The 25,686-nt window shown below is 46.3% G+C and overlaps 12 protein-coding genes across 12 annotated transcripts; 6 read left to right on the forward strand and 6 right to left on the reverse strand.

Moving 5' to 3' along the window:
- Positions 1-1,681: 1,681 nt before the first annotated feature.
- N7479_003295 (DUF3431 domain-containing protein) lies at positions 1,682-2,827 on the forward strand (the record flags this gene model as incomplete). The annotated part of the gene is made up of 1 exon (XM_057250992.1): positions 1,682-2,827. The coding sequence occupies one exon, from the start codon at positions 1,682-1,684 to the stop codon at positions 2,825-2,827; it is 1,146 nt and encodes a 381-aa protein (XP_057110317.1).
- Positions 2,828-3,023: 196 nt separating this feature from the next.
- N7479_003296 (putative sterol carrier protein) lies at positions 3,024-4,469 on the reverse strand (the record flags this gene model as incomplete). Its single annotated transcript, XM_057250993.1, has 2 exons — positions 3,024-3,906; positions 3,976-4,469. The coding sequence occupies 2 exons, from the start codon at positions 4,467-4,469 to the stop codon at positions 3,024-3,026; spliced, it is 1,377 nt and encodes a 458-aa protein (XP_057110318.1).
- Positions 4,470-6,351: 1,882 nt separating this feature from the next.
- On the forward strand, positions 6,352-7,722 carry N7479_003297 (putative mitochondrial carrier protein; the record flags this gene model as incomplete). Its single annotated transcript, XM_057250994.1, has 6 exons — positions 6,352-6,534; positions 6,628-6,662; positions 6,718-6,791; positions 6,845-7,063; positions 7,120-7,457; positions 7,516-7,722. 6 exons carry the CDS (start codon positions 6,352-6,354, stop codon positions 7,720-7,722), a joined length of 1,056 nt encoding a protein of 351 aa, XP_057110319.1.
- Positions 7,723-7,942: 220 nt separating this feature from the next.
- Positions 7,943-8,990, reverse strand: N7479_003298 (SET domain-containing protein; the record flags this gene model as incomplete). The annotated part of the gene is made up of 2 exons (XM_057250995.1): positions 7,943-8,913; positions 8,975-8,990. The coding sequence occupies 2 exons, from the start codon at positions 8,988-8,990 to the stop codon at positions 7,943-7,945; spliced, it is 987 nt and encodes a 328-aa protein (XP_057110320.1).
- Positions 8,991-9,590: 600 nt separating this feature from the next.
- Positions 9,591-10,204, forward strand: N7479_003299 (uncharacterized protein; the record flags this gene model as incomplete). The annotated part of the gene is made up of 2 exons (XM_057250996.1): positions 9,591-9,920; positions 10,109-10,204. The coding sequence occupies 2 exons, from the start codon at positions 9,591-9,593 to the stop codon at positions 10,202-10,204; spliced, it is 426 nt and encodes a 141-aa protein (XP_057110321.1).
- Positions 10,205-10,684: 480 nt separating this feature from the next.
- On the reverse strand, positions 10,685-11,095 carry N7479_003300 (uncharacterized protein; the record flags this gene model as incomplete). Its single annotated transcript, XM_057250997.1, has 1 exon — positions 10,685-11,095. One exon carries the CDS (start codon positions 11,093-11,095, stop codon positions 10,685-10,687), a length of 411 nt encoding a protein of 136 aa, XP_057110322.1.
- Positions 11,096-11,545: 450 nt separating this feature from the next.
- On the forward strand, positions 11,546-14,532 carry N7479_003301 (putative pH signal transduction protein PalA; the record flags this gene model as incomplete). The annotated part of the gene is made up of 7 exons (XM_057250998.1): positions 11,546-11,553; positions 11,635-11,872; positions 11,945-11,999; positions 12,071-12,965; positions 13,026-13,600; positions 13,654-14,056; positions 14,121-14,532. 7 exons carry the CDS (start codon positions 11,546-11,548, stop codon positions 14,530-14,532), a joined length of 2,586 nt encoding a protein of 861 aa, XP_057110323.1.
- A 482-nt stretch (positions 14,533-15,014) lies between these two features.
- N7479_003302 (TRAM1-like protein) lies at positions 15,015-16,389 on the reverse strand (the record flags this gene model as incomplete). The annotated part of the gene is made up of 2 exons (XM_057250999.1): positions 15,015-15,479; positions 15,571-16,389. The coding sequence occupies 2 exons, from the start codon at positions 16,387-16,389 to the stop codon at positions 15,015-15,017; spliced, it is 1,284 nt and encodes a 427-aa protein (XP_057110324.1).
- Positions 16,390-19,871: 3,482 nt separating this feature from the next.
- Positions 19,872-20,834, forward strand: N7479_003303 (uncharacterized protein; the record flags this gene model as incomplete). The annotated part of the gene is made up of 1 exon (XM_057251000.1): positions 19,872-20,834. One exon carries the CDS (start codon positions 19,872-19,874, stop codon positions 20,832-20,834), a length of 963 nt encoding a protein of 320 aa, XP_057110325.1.
- A 359-nt stretch (positions 20,835-21,193) lies between these two features.
- On the reverse strand, positions 21,194-21,778 carry N7479_003304 (PaaI family thioesterase; the record flags this gene model as incomplete). The annotated part of the gene is made up of 1 exon (XM_057251001.1): positions 21,194-21,778. One exon carries the CDS (start codon positions 21,776-21,778, stop codon positions 21,194-21,196), a length of 585 nt encoding a protein of 194 aa, XP_057110326.1.
- A 1,032-nt stretch (positions 21,779-22,810) lies between these two features.
- Positions 22,811-23,629, reverse strand: N7479_003305 (class I SAM-dependent methyltransferase; the record flags this gene model as incomplete). Its single annotated transcript, XM_057251002.1, has 1 exon — positions 22,811-23,629. One exon carries the CDS (start codon positions 23,627-23,629, stop codon positions 22,811-22,813), a length of 819 nt encoding a protein of 272 aa, XP_057110327.1.
- Positions 23,630-25,207: 1,578 nt separating this feature from the next.
- Positions 25,208-25,684, forward strand: N7479_003306 (uncharacterized protein; the record flags this gene model as incomplete). Its single annotated transcript, XM_057251003.1, has 1 exon — positions 25,208-25,684. The coding sequence occupies one exon, from the start codon at positions 25,208-25,210 to the stop codon at positions 25,682-25,684; it is 477 nt and encodes a 158-aa protein (XP_057110328.1).
- Positions 25,685-25,686: the final 2 nt, after the last annotated feature.

The raw sequence follows: 25,686 nt of genomic DNA on the forward strand, positions 1-25,686 counted from the left end.
CGGATTAAAATTAAAGTCCCCCTTTCTCCACATAGTACAGACACCAGGACTGAAACTGATCACATTCCAGGGTCCATCAAAAGCACTGGGGGGACCGTCACAATCAGTGAACCTGCCAGCCCTCCACTGTGATAGGTGATCATTCGTAAAAGATACAGGCTCCAGGGAGAAGGCTCTAGATATCGGGTTGATTTGAAGATCTAGTGTCTGACAAGGTGATTAAAGATAGAGGGTAGATATGACGGCCTTCTGGGTTCAAGGCTTTGGTTAGAATTTGCATCGATCGGGACGAAGGCTGGAGGATTGACCTTGCAATCGCGGACAATTTGCTCAAGGCAGGAAAGATCACATACCTGTAGAAATGCCCATGTTTGTACCCGAATAGTGTCTCGGCCAATAGCGTCGCGTAGCTTGTCCAAAATGTCTAAACGAGTGGTCATATTTGAGTTTTTTTTGTGATCTCGAAATGTAAATGCTGTAGTGTGCATTAGAATGTGTCAAATCCAGGTATTATAGCCACATTTACTGGCTGCAGATTGTGGCCGAAGCTTGGTAGGACGTGTTTCAACATATAACGCTCGGCTAAGGTAAACCGGAAGTCCGAGAGAATATTAAGATGAAGGTAAATGGCTTGCATGAGGTGACAAGAAAATGGCAAGAGGAATAGTAAGGGAAGTTGTAAACTTGGAAGAAAAAGCTTGGAAGTCCCAGTCCTTATGAGGTAGGTAGTCAGAATGTGAAAAATCGTGGAGAGAACCTTGTAATTGTCAAATGCGAGCGATTGGTAGGAAAATAGGAAGTTGTGATAGATTGGGAAGAGAAATGGAAAGAGAACCAAATAAATACCAAGATTGATTGTTAAGTAAGGTGGCATGAATACGACTGACTTTAAGACTAAGACCTCTTAATTATTTCATATTGACCTAAAGGTTATAAGCCTGTGTCAAAATGTCTGAAGCCAAGTCGCAGATATAACCACCTGGAGCTTCAGTCCCTTCGGGTTTAGATTTGATATCATATATATGGCTGTATACAGCCGTCTGTCAGCCTGAGTCATTTCGAAAAGTGACAAGAAGCAGAGGAGAGATGACGTTTTTTTTGATTCTCTACAAGTAAACAGAAGCTAGCTAAATAGCCAGTGGAAGGCTAAAAAGCTAGGCATCGATGCATCTGGTGTCACCTTTTCTTGTTTAAATAGTATATAATGTTAGGACGACTTTTGCTGGCGGCCTCCGCAGAGCATATCAAAGACTGGGCTATACGCTGCAGAATAGACCCTGTACATTACAGGTACATGCATACGCTAAAGAATGTCCAATCCATCCCAAGTCCAATTAGTTGTGAGTGAGCCACTTTCAGATAGAGTGTTTGTTTATATTGATGTCACTGCAGGCTGATGCTACAATCGAAATAGAAACACCCATTAAATGTCATTAACACCATTAATGCCATTAGAAATGAAGACCATACATAATAGGAATAGGGCAAGGGCACCGGAATTACAAAAATCCACGCTCATCCACATCCTCATCTACGTGGAGCAAAGGGGCATGCAGATCCTACAAATAGGGGCGATATTCACACCTAAGGCATCGACATTCCCGGATTTGCCGAAATATCTGAAATATCAGCGAAGGCAAAAAAGAAAGCAGACACATAATTGCATGCATATATATACAAAATGGGCCGAAAAGTACAAAGATCATTTATCCAACTAATTTTCTTCTTCTGCATTCTCTTTTTCATCTTATATCTAAACCGCCCGCAATCAACTAAAGACAAACTCTTCGCCTGGACTAAAATCCGCTACAAAACAACCTCATCCATCATCCCAGAGGCCCGCGGCATCTGCCCCGGCCTGGCAGAAACAACCAAACCAGCTCTAATCGTCTCACATGTCTCCACCGATGGCGACCCATCCTGGCTAGAACCCCTCCGCAAACAGTACCATGTATGCCTGTACCAAGTGGACGCGCCAGCGGACAAAACTTCCAAATTGCTTCAAGTCCCCGCAAACCGCGGCCATGAAGCGATGGCCTATTTAACCTTCCTAATCGACAACTACGCGGACATACCCTCCGCCGGCGCCGTTTTTGTGCATGGCAGCCGCTGGGCTTGGCACAACGACATCCCGGATTACGACAACGCCGCGCTCTTGCGCAGCCTGAACGTCCACGCCGCGCTGCAACCAGCCGGATATAGTAACCTGCGCTGCGACTGGAGCGCAGGCACATGCCCTTCTTCTGTCCCGGCGCAGGGCAGTCTCGAGATGAGATTGTCGAAGGCCGTGTCGCCGTGGAGTCCGCGTGCGGCATCGGATATAGCACTGCCGAAGGCGATCGGCCATATTTTTGGCGGAGATAGTGAAGCACGTGTTGATGAAATCCGGAATGCTTTCCATCTTCATCTTGGCCGGAATGATGCCGTGCGCGCGCAGTGTTGTGCGCAGTTCGTTGTTTCCCGCGACCGAATCTGGCAGCATGGCCGGGATGAGTATATTGCGCTTCGGCAGTGGCTGCTTGATGGGAGCGATGATGGGGTTGCGCGGAATGAGCAGGCCGGATCTAGGGCTGCGCCTGGTGACGACCGTGTGGCTGGTCGGATTGTTTCATACCTTTGGCATATTCTTTTTGCGAACTATGGTGATCGCGGGGCTATTGAGCTTGACCAGTTGAATCGCGATTCTTGTCCTAGTGCTTCTGAGTGCTATTGTCGGTTGTATGGCAAGTGCGATTTGAACTGTCGGGGTCCGGGGAGCTGTAAAGGGCAGTATTCTATACCGAAGGACTACAAGCTCCCTGAGGATTGGGAAGAGAGGCATTTATGATTCATGATTTATTTTGCGGTTTGCGAAACTTGTTTATAGCATGGATCTTGAACATTTTGAACATATAGATTGGGATATAGAAGGCTGCATTTTGAGAAACAAATTGTAAATCTTGTCATTTCAAGTCTGATCGATAGAGTTATGTAGGGTAGAGTTATGTACAAATAGTTCGAGTCAAATATTATTTACTTTGCCTCTAGAATCTGGCAAGGACCCGCTCTTGGGTATCTGACAGGGCATATTTAGGGGCGTGCGCCTTGCTCACGACGGACTTGGCCTGCTCGGCAGTGAAGCCCTTGGCCTCCACAGCCGGATTGTAGCCCAAACCATTGATCTTGCCAACAACGTCCGAAGGCACAGCGGCGGCGACCTTGCCATCAGTACGCTTGTAGACGGTCACGACAACGGCACCACCCAGACCGAGGTTGTGCTGCAGTGCCGCGGAAGTACCGGCAACCAGACGGTTGTTCGCCCAGCCACGCAGGTGCCAGACCAGCTCAGCGCATTGGGCAATACCCGTAGCACCAAGCGGGTGACCCTTGGAGATGAGACCACCAGATGGGTTGATAACCATCTTTCCGCCATACGTGATATCGCCACGGCGGACCATCTCATGGGCCTGACCAGTCTCACACAGCTCCAGCGCATCGATAGTAATCATCTCATTTGCCGAGAAGCAATCGTGCAGCTCGCAGACTTTGATATCCTTGACATTCACGCCGGCCTCGGCGGCGGCAGTGCGGCATGCCTGGCGCGTCATACCGAATCCCATCAGGTCAATGGCGCTCTTGCTGTAGACTGTGTCGGTATCGGTGGCGAGGCACTGGCCGGCGATGAGAATGGCATGTTCCTTCAGGTGGGGACGCGCATCGAGGAAGTCCTGCGAAACAATAACAGCGGCGGCACCGCCATCCGAGGTAGGGCAGCACTGTAGCTTGGTCAGAGGCTCGTGGATCATGGGTGCCTTCATGATCTGCTCGAGAGTGTACTCGTCTTGGAACTGAGAGTAAGGGTTGCGTTTGGAGTGCTCGTGGTTAATGCGGGCGATCTCGGCGAAGTCCTCGTTCTTAGCACCGTATCTGTTTCCCGGAGGTTAGCATTGTAACTCTTCATGCCATGGGCTGATATTGCCTCGAGTTGTTGCATACTTCTCCTTATATTCTCTACCCGCATTTCCAAACATCTGTGCGGCACCGGGCGCGTTTGTCACACCCCGCGTTTCGGCCATCATCGTTCCAAACAGTCCAGTTGGGTTCTCGCGATCGTTGTACATGGTTTGCAAGCTACCGGGATTCATCTTTTCAAAGCCGACGACCAGCACACAGTCTGCAGCACCGTGGGACACCATAGTGCGAGCCATGGCGAGGCCAGTCGAACCGGTCGAACAATTGTTGTTCACATTGTAGATAGGGATGCTGGTATGGCCAAACTGGTAGAAGACACGCTGGCCACAGGTGCTGTCACCGTAGACGTAGCATGCAACACCCTGATCAACATCGTCATAGTTGATTTTGGCGTCGAGCATAGCTTTGATACCAGCCTCATAGCCAAGCTCATGGTAGTCGACCTTGCCGCGTGGCTTGATGAACTTAGTCATGCCCACGCCTAGGACGTAAGCGGGGGTTCCTTGCTTCTTTCCCATGGTGTGTATATGAATTATCGGTTGAGATAAATATAAGCGTGTTTAGTTTAGGTTCGACTTGAGAAGTGAGGCCCTACCTATAAATACAATCAGCGGCCCGGGGGATGTGGGGACCTCAATATGGGATTGCGGGGATAGGCCGAGGTCCCGAGGAACCGCGGACATCGCATAATTTATTCATAACTTCAACGACAATGTTGAGAATGTTGGGAATGTCGATTTGAGATATTTCATCTGAACGGATTTCTGAAATATAAGGAAAAAAAAACTTTGTCTCCTTATTGGAACTTGAGTCCCATGTGAAAAGAGGCCGGGATGTACAAGACAATCACAAGGTGATCACCCGTGCAATTCATCTCTTCAGCAATCCCTAATCCAGTTGATTTAGTAGCACTGAGAAGCATCGTCAATCATGTATGCGATCGCAGAATTTGATATGTTTTCACCTATGGATATCGTTCTATGAGCCATATTTCAATAAACCTAGCTTCCAAACCAAGTGAGGCAATGGAATGTCCTCAACTGATCTACGCGCCATATTGCATCATGTGATACTATGTTATCATTTCCACAAGCCATGTCGAGGTGGTCCAGCGCAGTGGCGTGAGGGCAGATACCCCATATACAAACAGCTATTCCTCACTCCGCACTCGTACTCCAGAGTACGGAGAACAGGGTCAGGAATACGGAAACCGATAATCTGCAGCCCCTCCCACTCACAGAAATGTGGTTGAATTTGAGTCTGGAATCTGGTTTACAATCATTCCACGGTTGTGATGGATGCGATTAATTGGTGGTTTGTGATGAGCCCAATCCCTACGTGGGGCCCAACTCCGTCACGGAGTACTGTCCTCCATATAGAGATCACCATGGTCCGTGGTCTAACCTTCTGTGATCTTCGAAAAGTATGCTTCCACTCTGCATGAAATGTATAGATGATAGGACTAGACTGCGACCGGTAGATGTGCCACGGCGGTGCCAAGACTAAGATGATAGTGTGATCAGTTTCCCGATAGAACGAGATCAGGGACTCTCCATAGCTTTACATAGAATTCAACAATTGAGCCATTTCCAAGGTTCCAATGATGTGTGTTTAAAATAATCCGGGGGTAAGCACTAAGAAGATGTCCATGGGTCTCTCCGCTGTTCACGACGACGTCACTCTGTTTGGCCCTAAACCCCTTTAAGCACTCAGGTTAAGCTCGGCCCACATGCCATTTTATTCAACTTCTTTCTTCTCTTCTTCACATAGCATTAGCTCAACTTCTGTCTAGTGGAGATACTATGGAAATATCGCCAGTAAGTTGTCCTCGAAAAAATGAGAAACTTGCATTCTGTTTTGTTCTGGAATCAAGAAAGACGGGAAAACAAATTGATACTAATGGTCGCCTCCCTACAGCTCTCGATTGCTACCAGTAACCCATTGCTATAGACGAGACATCTTGGGCACAACTATCCCAACTGCCTGGAACAGGGGACATTCGAAGAGCATCACTTGACCTGCTCAATCCTGCACCACACCTCCTGGATACCATTCGTGAACGCGGGGTCGAATCCGTGTGGCCGCCATTGTTTCGGCCACCAATATCGAATCTATTTTCATACTCTGCAAAGAGGGATCTAAACGTACCTACCTACACTGCGAGAGCCTCCCGGGATACTTTCCAACAGACTGAAGATAGAATTGGGTTGGTCGGGCCCGTTTAATGGACAATTGTGGGACGCTGAACGGTCTACTCGAGCTCTGAGAGACCGCTTTGCGTTCCATCGGGTTCCCCAGCCTGCAATTACTCAAATCTGTGCTGAATCCAGCGTTCTTCCACTGACCGGAGAGATATTGCCATTGTGATTCCTTTGAGCCGCCAATGGAGAACAACCAGGGATGACTAGTGACAACAGTTCTGAACATGCACCATTACCCTCATCAAATCACCACACAAGAACCGCCAGTATGCCAAACCGAAAAGCTTGGAATATGGATGAGGCCACACGCAACAAACTCCTCAAAAAGTACAAAACCCAGGTGGCTTCGGGGGCGTCGACAGTTTGCGCGACGCTGGCGGTGGTGAGTGCTTTATTCTGCTGAAATTCTCATCATTCATTTATGGCTATAATATGGTATGTAAATTATGCTAACTCCTGGTAATTCGTTCCGCAGACTCCTTTAGAAAACGTTAAGACTCGGATGCAGACGTAAGTATTCTACGTGACCTTGGAAATGGAACTAGCATGCTAATTTGCTTGATAGACATAACTTCAAGAACATATGGCAGTGTGTTCGCTATCTCTGGCGCACTGAAGGGCCTCGGGGATATGTAGCTGGTAAGTTCGCATCCTTGAGTTGGTAGCTGAAGGATCAACTGACAGTCAGATAGGCGCGCTTCCACCCTTGGCGAGTGTCACAGTAGTCCGTGTCGTCAACTTTACCGTGTACAATGCCTTCAAGGACATAATCGCCGATAATGTCGAGCGCGTAACTGGTTCCAACCCTTTGGACCACTATAAACAGCCTGGAAGCACCCCAACTGTGACGGGCGTACTTACTTTCACCACTGCAGGCTTTGTCGCTGGCTTGGTAGCATCGCCTCTTGCCTGTATGTTCAAATTAATCACATAAAGAGTGAAAGGAGACGGGCTGATGTTGGAACAGGCCCCTTTGAGCTGGCAAAGAATGTCGTCCAGACCTCTGTTTTAGTGTCAAATCGCGCGATGGCTGCCCCGGACGCAGTCCGAGACCAATCTTTGCGCCACAAGCCCCGCTTGGGAACCATTCAAGCTATCAAGCAGATATACATGCGACATGGATTCTGGGGCCTTTATACCGGTTTCCGCCTGCATGCATTGCGTGACACTGTGGGCTCAGGACTATACTTCAGTGTTTACGAAACCGTGAAGCAAGTGGCAGCCAAGGAATTGGGTCAGGACAAGAACCCATTCGGGGCACCTATGATTGCCGGTGCCATTTGCAGCACTGTACCCTGGTTCTGCGTACGTAACCAGACGGACATTCTGTTTTGTGACAAGCATGCACTAACGTGACTCATAGACATATCCCCTCGATACGCGCAAGACTCGCGCACAGAGTGTTCTGTTAGGAAAATCCAGCGAAATTGGCGAGGCTTCGCAAGCTGTCGCCAAATCCAGCATGTACAAAGGCCTTTCCATCATTCTTATCCGGACCGGCGTCAACAACATGATCCTACTCAGCATTTTCGAATATATTCGAATGCGCATCGATGAGCTGCCGAAGTAAACCACTCGTTGATAGGGTTGCGGCAATCATATTAGGGTGGGATGACGGTCTATCTGTTGAATATTTTCTTTGCCATTGTGCGTTGTGAACATCGAGATATTTTCTCGTATTTATTATCTACCTACATACATGGATGAGCTTAAAGCTCATTTTCAGCAAATACCAGAATGGATTATCAAACTTTGGGGTGCTTTGTAAGAGAGGAGAACTATTAAACAAATCAGCGCAATCGTCGTAGAGCTAGGGTAAGTTCATAGTCGACAGCATCTTCTCGGCCATATAGTTTGAATCCCACTTGCAATTTCTTTAGCCAGGTATTCTGTTGCATAGCTTTCCTAACAATACTTTGATTGCTTTCTGACTTGAAAAATTGCACCGTTTTGGTTAAGCTCGGTCGTAGCCTTGCCTCCATAAAATCATCTAGCAATCCCTCCTCTTCGAGAAAGAAGATTGTCAGGAGGGCATAAATCCACCTAGACGAAAGAGGTATGCTGAAAGTTTCTGCCATCATCCTCAGTTTAGAGTCGACAATAATAGGATGCGAAGTTTGTTTCTGCCCATTCCTATCCAAGTCCACGCCACGGGTAAGGTACTGGAGCCCTCGAATCAAGCGTCGCCGGATGTCACTCAGTCTCCGGAAGGAAGTGCCAGGTAGACACGCCATGCACTGGCAGGTAAACCTTAGGGCTTGATGACGCTCATATCTCGTCCTGCATTCGAAATCCGTATTATAACAGAAATTGATTTCCTCGCCAGCGTGGATGTCCTTAGTCGCGAAGCTTGAAATCACCTCTCCAGTGACATTCGGAATCTTCGCGTTAGGGATACAAGAATGGTTGAAGCGCGAGTGGAGGGGGAATAGGCCGTGAGCTTCAGGCTCGTTGCGGTCTGAATTTGCGATGTTGAACGAGTTCTCAGCGAAGGCTTCATTCATACTTGTAAAACGTTTTGCCCCGTTGTCGTGAAGGAGTAAGAACTGGGCTTTCTGCTTGGGCAACAATTTTTTAAAGGCTATGGTAACATGATCATCCGTGATTTCTGTATGTGGCCTCCTGATAATGAAGATTGGTTTTTCGCTCAAAATTCGGGATCCTCGAGCAATGCGTCTTGTCGCGAAGGCACCCCATCCTTTGCCTGGCGAGGGTCTTAGCTCGAATGGTACTTTATCAGGTACTCGAAGGCTGCGATACGCTATTAGATAGCCAGTCAGATGCATTCTCAACCTTGGAAGTTACTGAGCAGGGCAACATACGATGACCTGTAGACATGGCAGTGTGTGTGTGGTCGATGTCGTGAGTTGGACAGAATTGGAGCTGGATTGGATCGTAGGACAGAATATAGTAGAGAATAGTAGGGTTAAGTAGATTGGATAGATGGTGGAAGGCGACACGATAGCTCGACTGAAGCGGGGGTAGCGGCTATCTATAGGCTAGGGAAGGCCTGTCAACCAAGGTGCATCTGCAGGAAGCAAGCAGTGATCTCCATAATTCCAAATTAACACAAGAACGAGCCCAAATGGTACAGCGTATCGGTTAATAAGTCTTGTGTCGGAGCACCTAGATAGCCCTGCACCTCGTATATCCGTTTGGATACAGGGGCCCAATTTTTGTTTCACATCTTGGGATTATGATCTGGCCGGTCTTTATTTTACTACCTCAAAGGTATATGGGGAATATTATAGGAGGCTGAGAAGGTTGTAGCCGTATTAGCCGCCCTGGGCCTAAGCGGAAATAGCAGAGAGAGAAGTGATCGTACCACAGTTCAGCCCCTAGCTAAGTTGACCATCCCCCACCTCCATCCCAAGTAGGATTGTATTATCATCGCTACCCAATTTGTTTTTAGCATATTATCTGCCTAACCTTAGAGACATGATAGACAAGTTCCTCATGTGTCGCAATGCTGCTCGCCCCCTTTCCCGGTACTTTGTCACACAAGGGTCTCAGACTCGTCATTTCCATCAGATCACCACGGATTTCATCACCCAAGATAGGACAGGCAAATTGGTCTCTAAGAAGGTTCCCGTGGTTCTAGGGAACCCCGGGCAAGCTTATGTATTGATCCCACCACCCGTTGGAGAAGCTTTTCGTGATGCCAGCTCTACAGCAGCGACGCAAGACCGGTGTAGAGTGTCATTTTTCCATGACACGCAGCACTTCGGCCTCGGTAAGGCTCTCGCATATTTAGGCGAATCATATGGAGTACGTTAACCAAGGATGTGTTTCATTCTAGAACCACCGAGTTATCCTCGTCTTCATATCCCGACCCAATTTCCACGCCAGTCGGAATCTAATATAAGCCCTGCAATAATTTTTATGAGTGGAAAGATGCATGAGATCGCGATAGACGGGACTGATGATGGTATTAATTCAAATCCTGCTTTGGTTAGTTCAACGCTAATGCATATATAGCCGAGTTTGCCGAACGATCCAGCGCTACTGGACAATACCTAAAGCCCGTCCTTGATCAACTGGAGCATATGTGATTAGCCTCTTATAGTACATTGAATCAGTTGGCTTGAAAATATATGAACAAGAAGTTTTGTACACCAAGAAACCAGGCGGGGATCCTAATCAATTATCCTTGCTTATGCATAGAAAGTCCAACTGTACCCGTCGGTTTGTGCCTTATCCTGCCTTCGCATATAGTGCATCGCAGAGTGGTAATTCAACGTATCTACTCTGTCTACGAGTGTCATTATTTCCTATCCAGGGGCCTCTTCTATAGCCAATGATTATTATTCTAGGTATGACACTCAGAAGAAAAGAAATCCAAGCAAATATGATAAAAATACATCTAAAAAGATATATAGAAGGACACCAAGGAAGGACCTTGGAGCGTTATCCATAGAAAGTCCATCATGTTTATTATTAAAGTCTGGTGTCGCCAAGTACAGAGGCCGCTTATACGGCCGACTACCTAGGCCTGAATACAGGCGACTATGCTGTCTGATCTCAGGAGTCACCTAGGCTAGTGGCAGCGCGACAGACCGATAGTAGTCACAGAGTTGTTCAGCGGTCCATTTTTTAGTGACCACTGCAACATGCGCCTCTGCGAGGCCCTGGACATGCGAATCCTCTGCAAACTGAATCTCCTTCAGGTAGTATCCATTGGCCTTCAAGAACATATCAGCCGCCAGGAGCGCGGTGCGTTTGTTCCCATCTTGAAACGCGTGGTTCTTCATGATTCGCTCGGCCAGGATCGCTGCCAGCCGAAACACATCGCGATCATTCTCATAGTGATTTTTATCCACCGGCGCATTAACTGCAGATTCCAGAATAGATGGCTGGGTGAGCGGGGCGCAGGGGACTGCAAATCTGTGATGAAGACGTTGGATTTGCAACATGGTTAAGAATTGGGGCATTTGCGTCGTCATTGTAAATATGTATACGATGAATGACGGGCCTCAGAGACAAACAGCAGGATAGTGTCTGGGATAAAAGGTCAGGAATATGTTCTTCAATCCTTTTTGTCCTGGAAAGGAGTTAGCTTCAAGTATACCTAAGTAGACCAATACTGAACGACGAGGAAGAATACTGACGCTTTCGTCGTGGGCTGTTTTCAGCAAGGAGTCATGGGCGTGGGCCTCTTTCATCGATTATCCAACATCAACAGACACATGGATTAAAATAGCTGAGCACAAGATGTCAATTCACAACTTTTAACAAGCGCCGAATGGGAAAGGTTAGTATCGCATGAAGACTGTAATTGCTCAAAGGAATCAATTGATGCCTCAGGCCATAGAACGTCATCCATCCCGTTGCCCGGTGGGGTTGAACTTCTCGTCAAAACAAACGGAGTCATCCACACCCCGCCTCGAGCGATAATGGCGTCGTGAGTACCCCCGAGCTGTAGGCGAGCAGCTTCGAAAAGAAAGGAATGTCACTAACTCTTCCTTCTGTTTTATTCCTACAGGAATATCCTCCAACTCCCGTTCCGGCGCTCCCATAGCGTCTCACTTTCCGAAGCAATCACCCAGTATATCTCGTCTAAATATGACCAGCGCCCGGATATGTTCGCTGAGGATCTGATGATCATTGATCGTCTACGATCCGAGGCTGTGAATGTTCAAGAACCTCATTTTAGCGGTATCAGTCGCCTTGTCACATATGCGGCTCAGTTGAAATGGCTGGGTGGAAAGTTCCCAATTGATGTGCGCCTTTCTTTCTAGGCCCTGGATTTTTTTTATTCGGTATTGGAATCTGACAATCGGCGTGCTATATAGGTCGGAGTGGATTTTTCGTGGTATCCAGCTTTTGGCTTTAATGCTTCGCGACCAGGTGAGTTGGTTTGTTAGGGTCACACGTCTATGGTTCCTACGAGACTAACAAGAATAAAATATGGCTTTTAGTTTCACAAAATAACCTGCGCTTCGAACTGGCGAATGTCATATTCAATCTCGCCGCATTATACTCCCAGCTTGCATATGCGACCAACCGGACTACTGCAGATGGACTCAAGCAGGCGTGCAACTACCTCTGCTCCGCCGCTGGAGTGTTGAGTCATCTTCGAACAGATATCATCCCAGACCTTCGAACCTCGCCGCCGGAGGATATGGACGAAATGACACTGCATAGTTTGGAACTTCTTTTGCTCGCACAGGGCCAAGAGTGCTTCTGGCAAAAAGCTGTGAAAGATGGACTGAAAGACGTATCTATTGCAAAACTGGCCGCCAAGGTGTCTGACTTCTACGGCGATGCAGGCGACTTGGCTGTCAAGTCTAATGCGATCAGCACGGACTGGATCCATCACATGAGTGCAAAGCATCACCACTTTGCTGCTGCTGCTCAGTTTCGACAAGCGCTTGACTGCTTGGAGAAGCGCAAGTATGGAGAAGAGGTTGCTCGGCTGCGTGACTGTTTGATATGTGTCGGCGAAGGATTGAAAGAGCAACGATGGATCAATCGGACTGTCCTAGGTGACTTGAATGGATTGAAGGCTCGTGTCGCGGAAGACCTGAAACGTGCTGAGAAGGATAATGATATGATCTATCTGAACCCTGTGCCGCCTAAGTCTGAGCTCAGGACTATTGAGCGCGCAAATATGGTTCTTGCCAAAGCACCCTCGCAGGTGACGGATGCGATCTCTATGCTCGGCGATAATGGGCCCTTGGGCCAACCGCTGTTCTCGAAGCTGGTTCCATACGCAGTTCACATTGCCGCCAGTATTTATACTGATCGTCGAGACCGACTGGTCAATGATACTCTCATTGGAGAGCTAGAGTCAATGACTGACAAGTTGCGCGAGTATGTATTCGTGGGAAATACCAAAGTTTCTGGAAAAATTTGCTAACACCAACTTTAAAGCTTGCTTTCATCGCTCAATCTACCAGGGTCATTACAAGCGCTCGAGAAACCATTAGGTCTCCCGCCAACGCTTGTGTCGCATGCCGAGGAAATGCGCCAACAAGATGGCCTGAATCGTTTGCACCGGTCTATTGAGGACACCGCTAGAGTCAAAGGCAATGATTTAGCTGTGTATAATGAAGGCGTTGAGCTTCTAGCGGCAGAGAAGGCCGAAGACCTGGCAGCTCGTCATAAATATGGAACCGATCGCTGGACCCGCCCAACCTCAGAATCCGCCGCGCCTAAGCTCTACAAGAGTTTGACCGAAATTGAGGGCTATTTCACCTCTGCCCAGGGCAGTGATGACCTCGTTCAGCGCAAGCTGCGAGATTCACACTCTGTCTTCGTCGTTCTCACTGGCACGAATCGGGACTTGGAATCATTTGTGCCAAGTAGCCGGAGGGTTGTGATTCCGCCAGAGGTTGAGCGCGAGTCTAACCGGTTGCGCGGCTGTTTAAGCGAGGTCACTCGAATGGAAAATCGGCGGAGGCGGCGAATTCAAGCGCTGAAGGAGAAAGCTCGCGCGGATGATATTCGTACGTGTTTTCTTTTTCATCGGTCTTGAAATCTACTAATGAATTGAATTTAGATCCGGCACTTTTGACGCAGACAGCTCGATTGGAGCGGGAATTCCCCATGCAGACCATCCAGGCGAGCCAGTTCGAGGATTTGTTCGAGGAGCAGCTGAAGCTGTATGATTCGGACCGTGAGATGCTGGCCCAGGAGCGAAGAGAGCAAGATCATCTTTCGGATCAGGTCCGAGAAGCTAACAGGGCATTTACTGGGTCTCATAAGGGTGATGCGTCGACAAAGGAAAGAGAAGCCGCACTGCAAGATCTGGAAAATGGATACCTGAAGTATAAGGAGATCATTTCCAACCTCGACGTCGGGCGAAAGTTTTACAATGACCTTGCAAAGATTGTAGGCCGATTCCGTGATGACGGAAAGGCCTTTGTCCACCAGCGTCGGATGGAGGCAAGCCAGCTGGAAGCGTATGTGTTATCATCAATCACTAAACTAACATATTGTCACTGACACTGAATTTCCCCGAACTAGAGATATCTCCAATGCTACAGCGATGGCCTCACTGCATATTTCTCAGCCACACCTGCGTCAACAGCCGCAGGAATCAGCTCGAACCCATCACTCCCCCTTCGCCTACTCAACTGCGCAGCCGGCCCAGGCGCCGTCACAGTCGTCCCCACCCCTACGACCGGCTGAGACAGAACCCCCTCTCACGGCACCCCAACCTGTGCGCGCACCCGTAGCCCCGCCCCCAGTTTCTACGCCCAGCATGCCCGGGGGTATGCCGGGTATGTGGGCCCCCGAAATGGGGATTCGATTCGGATCTGCCGGTGCTCCTCCGAATGCTACTCCTAGCACAGGAGCTGGACCGGCCCCGAGGCAGCCCACTCGTGCTCCTCAGCCGGGGACCTGGGATCCCAGCCAGGGACTGCGCTTCTCTTGATTATACTGTGATACAAAGCAGTTCAAGCCTCCTTGTAGATCTCATACCTTTGCACATAGCTCTGAGCTTTGTTAGATTTTTAACGTGTCTGACTCATGATCTACGGTGCGAGCGATGGGGTGTGATCATAGCCTTGACTGCATTTATAATTCCTGCAAATTGCAGACAACCCCTCGGAATGGATTATCTATGTGACTGGCATTGATCAAACCCCGGTCAAGTATACATTATTATTATTATATCCAAATATATCGTAGGATACTATCATACATGCAATCGCACGAACAGAGAACAGCAACACATAAAACTGAATCGCCATGATGGAAGACACAACACGACGGATTAAACGGACTAAGCAAATATTTCTGTTCAAAATCATTGAACGACGAAGTCAAAGTGCTGTAAGGCAAAAGATCAACCTGGTGCTTTCCAAAGTGCGTGCACACAGGAGGAAGAGGGACTAGGAAGCCACATGAACATCATTAGTGAGCCTCATTAGCTCTAACAGAGATACCAACACCATTAGTGGCATGCTGGGATTTGCCACTGGGAGATGCACTGCCATTCAACGTCGCGTGGCCATCAATCCCCCCAACAGTCTTGAATTCATCTTGCTCAATTTCAGACTCTTCCGGGTCAGAGCGGTCGTCTTTCTTCTCACCTGTCGCGAGGAACTTGAAAGCGCTACGCAACAGACAGTACAGCCAGAACAAATTGAGAGCCTGGAGTACAGCCAACAGGGCGAAGGTGATCACGTTTGAGATCCAGCACTTGTACTGTTGAGTCTCCCAATTGAGCTCATAGGGCCCAACGGTTCGGAACTCGGTTAGAAGGGAATAAAGGATCCGAAGATTTAGCACGTGACGAAGATATACCCAGGCCCCGATCGAGGCTGCGTAGAATGGGATCATTATGTCCGGGGCAATGTAATGGAGAGATTTTGAAACCTGCGGAAATTGTCAATAGGCGCCCTGAATATTTTGGGTTGATTGTGTCGAAACCAATTCTTCTGGTTTAGACGGGAGACAGGCGACTTACCGCAAGGAAGAAATCACTGATATCATGCGTGATATAAACAGCAATGCCCATATAGGTAAAGTGGAAGCGGTAGCTGAGCGCAATAAGAGCCAATGTCACAATATGATGCATAACAAGCTCCTTAAAGTCCTTCCGCCGCTCCTCCATCCCCAGCAGCATAACAACAGCCTGCTGCGCCCAATAAGCCGCTTCGAACAAATAGTAGAACTTGAACTCGGCTGCATGGGTCCTGTGCGGGAAGAGTTCGTACATGCCACGGGTATTGAAGTACCAAACGGGCGTCTGGCGCATGACATACAACCCCGCGGGACCAACGACTCCAAAGTATATAGCAGTGTACATCTGCTCCATGAAGCGGGCTTGCTTTCTTCGCGACTTGAGACCCGAGACTGCTATGGGGCGGATGATTTCTTGCATGATGAATTCGCGCGTGAAGGATAGCACTATCACGTAGAATGACACGAATGCTATGTCCCACAGACCCTTGCCATACTGCGTGGGGGCATTTGGGTCGCCATTCAGGGACTCCTCTTTGTAGGAGAGGAATATGAAATGAGAGATTGGGTTTGACTCGGTCGGGTTGAGCGCGTATATTGAGAGGATGGCCAGCACGAGAGCTAGTGGAATCGTCCACGTGCGCTTATCTGCGAAATGCTTACAGCGATGGAGGAAAGAATACGGCTTTTTGGGGCCTGGGGCTGGGCTTGCTTGGCCATTGCCAATTGTCTCAACTTGTACTGAGCCATTGATATTTCTGCGCCTAGGGGTGTCTTTTATCGTTTGGTTGGCCCCGTTCAGGGGTAATGATCTGGTTGTCATATTTTGTAGTTTGTTCAGAGGTGACGTTGAGATAGAAAATAGATCGAGCTAAGATATACGTCAATAATAAGCATGATGTATGTGACCTTGACAAGCTTGAAAAGGAAGGAGTCTACTCCGTACTTAAGCTAGTTAAGCTAGTTAATGCTGAAGTTCGTGTCAATATGTTGAATTTCCCCATTTGGCTAGTCGATCGTATTCGGATATCTCAAGCCCAACGCCATGTCGATTGATTGCTGTTTCATGGCGCTGGAAGAAATGCGTAGAATTTAAAAAAAATTAGAAGCATTCAGCAGTCTCTGTTTGTTTGTGTTCAGCCTACAAGGCGAAAGGCCAGAGTTATCCTGGGTTGTGGCCTGATCTGCCAGGCAACAATCTCAACAGTTTGTTTGTGTGGGAAAAAATACAGCCATTTTACCACTAGACCGTAACAAAAATCAAGGTTCCTGTTTAGGGCCTAGGGGGCAGTCTGACAGTTTGTTTGTTTGCCTCGTAGTATGAGAGACCAGACATCTTGACTGCAGACAACAAACCTATGGTATAGCACTCAATACTCCTTCTCAAGGAGAAACCATGCTCGGACTATTCAACTGTTCACTGTCGACTTCATCTGTGGGACTGTCGCGCATCTTATTTTTTCCACAGATTACTCTTTTTTTTCACATAGTCAGTTTATTACAATGGACTAAGTTTGTTATATAAAATGTTGGGCTGATCATGGTCTAGCAATATATAAGAAATTGTCACAATACGCCAATTTTTTATCTGCCTACGTTGGGTGGGAGGAGCAGCTTTGCTTGCTCTGATCATGAGCTTAGCCTGGAGAATTTTGCCTGTCCCTTGCAATATTTGATGGGTGAAAATGTCAGTCATTACCTTGGCTTAAGCTTTAAAACCTTATAGATGGCCTCCAGTTTAGGGGATTTTCAGTAGATCATTACCAATCACGTCGATAGAGGAAGAGCAAGGACATACCTTAAGCTCTTCTACCCCATACACCATCTGTACAGTTCTGCCGAGATTATACAGTGGTGAACTAAAATACATGAACATGTTCCGGGTTTATTTTGTGGCAGTGAAGTAGCAAGATTTGCGGAGGTATTAGTTACCTGATTTCGAAATTTTCTATATGCCATCTAACGGACCGACTTGATTTTGTCACACGCGTAGAAAACACATGTGTAGTTGGATAGATGTCACAACTGCGGCCTATAGAATAGGTACATAAGATGGGCTCATCCATCAGTGGCGTGCACATCTCTTCCAAGTTGTATTACATGAATAAGATAATCAAACAACTTGATGAGGAAATTTCTCAAAACTCTTCTCAAGAACAATTTCCCAAAGACTAATGTTTTATATAAATTAGACGACATAAGCCTCTGCCTTTTGGAGAAGCCTACATAAATAGATCAAAGATTAGCAGTTTGCCAAAATCAATACATATATACGTAGAATTATCTGGGATCTGGTGTGCCATATGGTCTATGATCGCTTTTATATGGTTCTTTCATCTCTCTTATCAAAGGCCTGGGTGTAAACCATTCTTAACTTGTACAGATCGTTTATTTTACCATGAAGCTTTCTAGGAAGCTTTCTAGGGAACCAATCATGTTTTCTGGTATTTGAATCAATATTTAATATACATTTTTTTGTCGTTCATTTATGCTGTCTGCTTATGCCAATGCATACAGTGGATCCCTTTTGATTACAACTATGTCGTCCAAGCTAGCATCACCTAAGAGATAATTGAACATTTAAGTTGCGATCAAGGTTGTATTATGCAACCGAGGCTTATTGATTTGGAGTAGGGGACTATGCTGAAGCCAGAATTACTGCAGAAATGAATCGAGAAACTAGGATAGATATACCCTGAGATTGGTTGATCTTGCATACCTTGTGCACAGGTGTCTGGTGCGAGTTTGCCCCACTTTACTGTAGCACTGCCGTGATATACTTGCGTCCTTCATGGGTGCACTGGAAAAAGGTGTGTCCAACACATATTCTAGCCAACACATATTCTAGCGCAAGCTTCTTAACCAGGTGATTGAATGGAAGAGAACAGGAATGCGCAAAATGGTTGACGTCATAGCTAGCCATATACATAAATCTCATTAGGGTATCCCTATAGTCTAGGATATTTGAATTTGACTTGCGTGTGGGTATCACAGCATAAGTTCCTACTACGGCCTTCGCCTTATTTTCACACCAAGATCTACAGTCCCACGATAGTAATAGTTGATGGAACACATCTGACCGCAGCTCAGCAAGCCATTATCCTAAGATGGACACCGACGCTGAGGGCACCATCCTGAGAACATTCTAGTCTGAAGTGACAAGAGTAACTATAGGTGGCGATTGCAGGCATCATATGTCCTATGAATTTGAAGCACTTTCTCAACTGCCTGGACCCATCGAGATCCTTATCATTGATTGCCTGATTTAGCCAACAACATATGCTATGTAAAGTCACTCTGCCACAGAGATTTGAGGCAGCCCCCAATTGGTTCAATCTCTCCAAGATCTCTAAGACTCCGTACACTGATGCGGTATTCCAATTTACGTACGTGATGTTGTAATAGGCTATCATCCCACGTGCTGCATTTTTCACTTCTGGATGTGGGAAAAAGCCTGGAGGAGGGCATTTTTACCCACGTCATGTCAAACATAGTAGAGTAAGGGGCTTTCACCGCACCGAAAATGCCTGGCTAGGTGGGATAACACATGCTACAAGTGAGATCAAGGTAGATAAGTAAGTACCCCAACACGGCCCTGTGCTTGATCATAATCCATTTTATACTGGCCTTTCGATTTCCAGTCGCCTTCAATTGCAAATCAAATAAGCTCATATCAGTTAGCCATGGATCCAAGACAAGATGAACAGGACAAGTGTCAATTGTTATTTGCACTTGGCAATATGCAGCCAGCTGTCCGACTATTGACAAATAGAAGCCCACCCTATTTCTGGGGTGAGGCCACGGACAAAGGGACCCAGAAGCCTAGTTTCCCAATCCATACGGGGCACGCAGAGACACGCGAAATTATCGAAGATGGCAGATTGGAGTTACTTGAAGACCTTGCAAACACCGCAATAGAGTCGATTACACGGGTATTTGAGTGCCTTGAGTCAACCAAGGAAGGGTCACAAAAGCATGTCGCAGAGATACATCTCTCCGAGGATCTGCAGAAATGGAGAAGGGAGCAACACAATTCTGGACACATCTTGCCCAGCAAAGGTCACGGCCTTGTACCCGCATCCGAGAAGGTGGTTCAGATTCTTGGTGCGGAGAAATGGCCAAAACTTCTGACCACCACCAACGTGTTATTCGGCTCCGGAATGATCAACATGTTAGTTGGGGCATATGATGCTGAAACGCTCTACTCCAATTATTGTACCGACACGGTTTTTTACTATGAACACGGTTATGGTAAAGCGTTTCCGGAGTTCGAAAACGTGATCAAGTCAGCGCTTAGCCATCACCATGCACTGCATAACCCCAGGCGGTGCTGAAAGGAGGGCCGCTGTCGAGATCGGTATGAAGTATATAAAAAGGAAAATTGCTCTAGAGAAGGCCCACAAATCAGGATTGGCTAATAAAGTGGCCAAGCTGAATAGACATGAGGCTCAGGTTGTATATCTTTTTGAGTCCAGCCTGATGGGTCTAAACAAAGAGGCCATTGTGCGTGGATTTGATCCCGCTGCAGTGATGAGCGACATGGTCTTTAGCAATCCTGGGACAGATGTCGTCGACGTCGGCTCAGATCTAAACAACTCGGAGTTGGTGAACTCCTTCCTAAACACGGCTGATATTACTTCCACAGGCATAGTCACCGAGGAAGCCCTATTGAGAGTGTATGATTCTTATGCCTGTACGGGCTCTAGGATGCTATGTGAACGTTGGATGGAACCGGGAGCGCGCATGTGTGCCGTACTATTCACATGGCATATCCAGAACAACAGACACCGATTCCTTCGGCGTGCTCTACTTGGCTACCCCAAAGTGCGTAAGACGGTGATGGAACCGCGCGAGGCGGACTTTGATGAAGCCTTTGACCCTGAGATGCACACTACTGGCTTCAGCAGACCGCTGCAGGGGGCTTGCAACGGCGGTGACCCCTGTGATCAAGTAGAAGGTTTCCTACGCACACACGATGAAAGCAACGGTTTACTGGCTGAGCTATGGTTCTGTTTCAGTGGTAATCTAATGGATTATGTCTCCAAGGGTGTTGCAGACGAGGGAATAGAGGATGAATTATCTGAGAGACTCCAGCTAGCTATGGTGCGGGCATACACACTGGGGTTTGCATATGAGATGGCATGGCTGATTGCCCATGCTTCATATCATGCCTGGCAGGTGAATCGACTCTTTGAAGCGGCTATGTTTGGTAGTCTTCTAGACGATGGTGCCCTGAGCGGTAAGCTTGACAGACAAGATGACTTCTGATGGCTACGCTCAGATACGAGGCTGTGGCTATTAACTTGATAACTTTGACAATTTTGATTCAGTCTATTTGATAGCAGAACGAGATGATATTGTTAGATTCCATAGCGTAGAACCTAGCTTCTATAACTCTCTACTCAATTAAGCTACTCACATTCCACCGTGCACTTCGACATAGTCCTCTCCTGACAGATATACATCCTAACACACATTCTTGCATTTACAAGCAAACAAAATATAGCACTTGAAATGATCAACTCGGTAGATATAGATTGCATCTCGATTTGTTGGCAAGTTTGGGGTCATTAACACTTCAAACAAAGGTCCCAATCTAGCCCAGCTATTTGGAGGTCGATGGAGATTCAAAGATGACTGCTGAGATATTTGTATTCTGCCCTTGCGCTTACCAGTATTTCATGGGTCGAATTCTCTGATCGGAGGCTCGTTTTCTCGTTCAGTACTCTTAGCGTGCCTTCCACCCACCCAGTGCGAGTGCTATCTTCGAGCCGGACCAACTTAGCTTCCAGGATGTAAAGCTCATTTGGAGGCGAAGGATTCTGGTAGTTGATTTCCAGACGCACAGTAATTGGGATTCTTTTCGGCATCTCAAAGGGAGAACACAGACCGAAAGATTCATCTATCATCGTAGCTAACAGCCCACCGTGGAGCCTTCCTGGCCACCCTGCTAGCTTAGGTCCAAGATGGAATATCTGAATCAGAGATTTGCAGCTCTCATCCAAGAATACTACTGGATCCACCGTAATCTTCCCTGGGCCGAAATGGTCACGATATGTGAAGATACCACGCACAGCGTCTGGAGCTCCAGCAAAAAATCTGCTTTCGCGCAAGGATGGATTTGCACGAAGTGATATTATCAAGGGGTGTGTATCAATGAGTGCCTCGATTCTTTTGCACTCATCTGAGGGTTGGGTGGAGTTGGATGCCATTGTGGAAAGAGATGATGTAAAGGACACAAGCTGCAAGTCCTTGGGCTATCAATGACACATATTCGGGGAAATGAAAGACTCTTTAACAGGAAAAAAATGCATACTATCATTCAAGGCATCCATCCTCTTATAAATATTGGAAGGTGTAAGGGTCCTCAAGACCTTGTGCGTTTAATCCACATGTGACGCCTTTCTTTTTCATAACATCCAAGGATGAACCCTGTAATCAGGGTGGAATTATGTACAACGAACTGGGAATGGGAGCATTTTGCACATGTTACTAGCCACAGTAGCGGTCTGAGAAAGACCGAGAAAGCGATTTTCGATCAGGCAATCTTGATTGATTAAATCTTTAAATCTATATTTCTTTTAGCAAAATTTTAACGCAAAAGAGGAATTTCACAGTGACGATCATGCATCTTGTGGCCGAAATAAAGTCGATGCTGATGAACTAGAAGAAATGTAATTATGTATATTAAGATACCTATATTAGAAGGATACTAAGTAAAACTTGATACATTACTGGAAGTTAGCTCCCTAGTATGCATTAAGCCTCTATTCCTCCATTAAACTAGATTTTAAGCTATGAAATACTATAATATATAACAGTTCAAAGAAGACCCTGAATTGGGGTTTGAATCCTAATAGGTATAGATTTTTGTACATATAGAGTAGCATTGTTCAGGAGTTTAAGACAGAGTTGTAAAGAATAAGAAGGCGAAACTGATTTCAACCGTGTCTCCATCAATCAGTATTATTCTTCTCGAAAATTGAGCAATGGTTTTCGCGGCAAGATATTTCATTATTATTTATTTGGAGATAAATGAAAGTCAAAAACTGAACAATAAGAGAATACTTCAGATACTTCTGGTTCATCAGCTGAATTTTCCATCGCCTAAACGTTTCGATAAAAGGCCACTGTTATCTCAATATGTCAACAAAAATAAATTGAGCATGATTAGAAATGGCTGGCTTACGCAGATTGTGTAGCAACCCTCAGGGAGTAGCCCAGAAATTAGTTGACCCATATTTTCAATCTTTAATCGCCAGTGCAATCAAACTCACAAGTTCAAATGACATGCCTTCGCCCGTACGAAGTCGGTCCAATTTCTCTTGGATTTCATAGGAAGCTGTAACTTGCAATTCCTCGGGAAGATGGCCAAGAAAGTTTCCAAATGAGCTTGCGCGCAGCAGGTCCAGTAGACCTTGAGAGTCCTGGCATGTTACCATCCCTGAATGTGGGGAAATAGTCCTGCGAGCAAATCCGGACTCATCGAGAAGATTACCAAGCTCGTTTTCAGTGAAATATTTGATTACGCGATTTGCACTCTCCGAGTAATCTCGATAACGATCTGTTGATAGGACAAATTTCTTGATTTCGTAAGGGCGGAAAGGGTGATTTCTGGACATGGCTGATATTCCGAGGCGACCTCCTGGCTTTAAAACACGGGCACATTCACTGAGAACTTGTGTCTCATCTCGTAGCCAGTGAAAAACGCAGTTCATGAAAACAACATCGAGGGTACCGGAATCAAATCGGGACAGGTCGTGAGCGTCACCAACAAAAAACGATAGGTTTGGCTGTATTTTTTTGCGAGCGACGTCGATACGATCTTTGAGCGGATCAATGCCAATGGCCCATCCTTCCTCGCCGACAAAATCTGCGACATGAGATGTGAGACGACCAGTCCCAGCCCCAATATCGAGAACTCGTTCTGAAGGTGAAATATCCAACATCCTTATAAGAAATACGCCTAGTTCATATTGGAAGTCACTCAGGACATCATACTGAGAAGCTAGCTGCTGTGTATCAAGGTCCAAGCGAGCTGTTATTCCAGTTTGTTTATCCATTACGTTCAACCCTTGATCCTGTTGGCAATGCTCGTGGTCAAACATCATATCATAATGAAGAACTGACTTTGATTCATGGCTAGAACTTAAGATAGGGATGTATCCTGACATATATACTAGGGGTCTAGGATGACTGATGCGCTTTTGCTCAATGTGTTACAAGGACTGACCAAGTCATTTAAGTTCATGAACTAACTCTCTGTCCTGAGACCTGAGAAACTTCCAAGGTTGTTGGGACACTCATGCAAAACGTCATCATGGGGCATTGAGGGCAGTTCAACGAGGAAAAGAAAATCCTTGTGGTGTTGTACTTGTATGTTATCACCTTCGTGCAGTAATGAAGAACAACAAACCAGTTTTATTGCAAAGTGATTCCTGATTTCTTTCATCTCATGAATGCAGGTAATCCCTTACCTCTAGTATAAATTTTCCGTACCAATTGGAGATTGGCATCAGTTGCAAAACTTGATTGATTTTCAGCATCAAGTTGATCGAGAGAATATGCAAAGATGACGAAAAATGTAGACACAGAAAACCAGCTTACCAATGCACATGTAGTTGCCCCTAGAAAATGCACCAGTGAATCTAGGGGCTGTCAGATTCTACATACATTTGTCACTCTACATATTACAGCTATTATCATTGAGATTTGATGTACAAATTACGCTACATAACCTACAATAAATAGAAACGTTATTCAACATAACACTTGGTAATTCATGAAATGTCTAAAGTAACACACATAGAATACCTGTGCCATTACAATTACTCAAAGCGTTTCCATATCCAAATATACAAGCAACAACTGTCAAGGATCATAGGCACAATACAATCCTGGTGATTTATTTTCGAGACATCTAAACGGGGTCCTATCAATACCTATTGTAGTGGGGAACCTTATCCCTCACTACTATAGAGCCTGCCTCCCGTCTCAAGGTTTATTCTGGAGTTTCATTATATAATCATAGAGGGCGGAGAGTATAGATAGCCAGTAGAGACATGATTCCTTGGGGAGTACCCCCAGTCCTCTCTGTATGCTAGTTGGGTATGGTGCTGGATTGCGAGTGCTGAATCGACCCGTGTGCCTGAGAGTACACAGTCTCAAGTGTTCTCCTCTTCACTATATATGGAAATCTTAATCATTTTCTTTTGTATATTGATGCACTTGTTTCTTCTCCAGCTAGTTCTAAGATTGAGCAAAATGAATTCTTAGCAAAATGAATTATTTGTACCTTTTGTATGCACATGGCATACAATCACCACATACGTAGTAGTAACTAGCTTATCAAGTGTACGTTGTGAAATGAACAGAAATTTTATTTGAAGCAATTATGCCGTGCACCATTTTCCAGTAATAAAGGGTTTCTTTTGGGTCTTTATTTAGACCCAACAAAGACTTCTACCAACTCATTGTATTCACCACAAAGAGATGAACTCGAGAGATGTCTATAAGAATGACCAAGCCATCGCTTGAAATGAATTCCATCATCACAACGAACAATATTCACAGTCCAAAACAGTTTCTATACTCACAACATTCTACAGTTACCAACTCCAGCAATCTTCCATATCGCAGCCATGTCAGGTCGAGTATGTCCCCAGCATGGCGCATCTCGTGAAAGACGAATTGATCCTGATTACCGTGACATTTACGTTCAAATTTGCAAGCCGGGAGGTAACGGTGCCATCCATTGGATGATCGTTATAAAGTGGCCAGGTGCTGATCGTGGCACCCGGCTGCACAGCGTTGGCTCGAAGGGTAATCGTCAGTTGTCCATTGAATCTGATAAGAGGTTTGATAGTGCATCAGTCGAAACCACACACTATCTTGGTCAGATTTACGCAAGCGAGAGTCCTATTGTCCGATCGGAGGCTAAAAGGATTCCACTGCAGAGCTGCCAACTCTGGGCTTGTTATTTGATTCTCAGACTTGAGCGTAAGGGACTGCTCCAAAATGGTTTATACGATCATTATATGAACTGCTATAGTCATAGACGTGATGAAGATTATGGACCGGGACATGATATTGAATGTCGGGCTCATTATAGATATTAGGT

This window comes from Penicillium vulpinum, assembly GCF_028829585.1.
Source record: "Penicillium vulpinum strain IBT 29486 chromosome Unknown utg000002l_segment0_segment0, whole genome shotgun sequence".
In the NCBI taxonomy this organism is placed as follows: domain Eukaryota; kingdom Fungi; phylum Ascomycota; class Eurotiomycetes; order Eurotiales; family Aspergillaceae; genus Penicillium; species Penicillium vulpinum.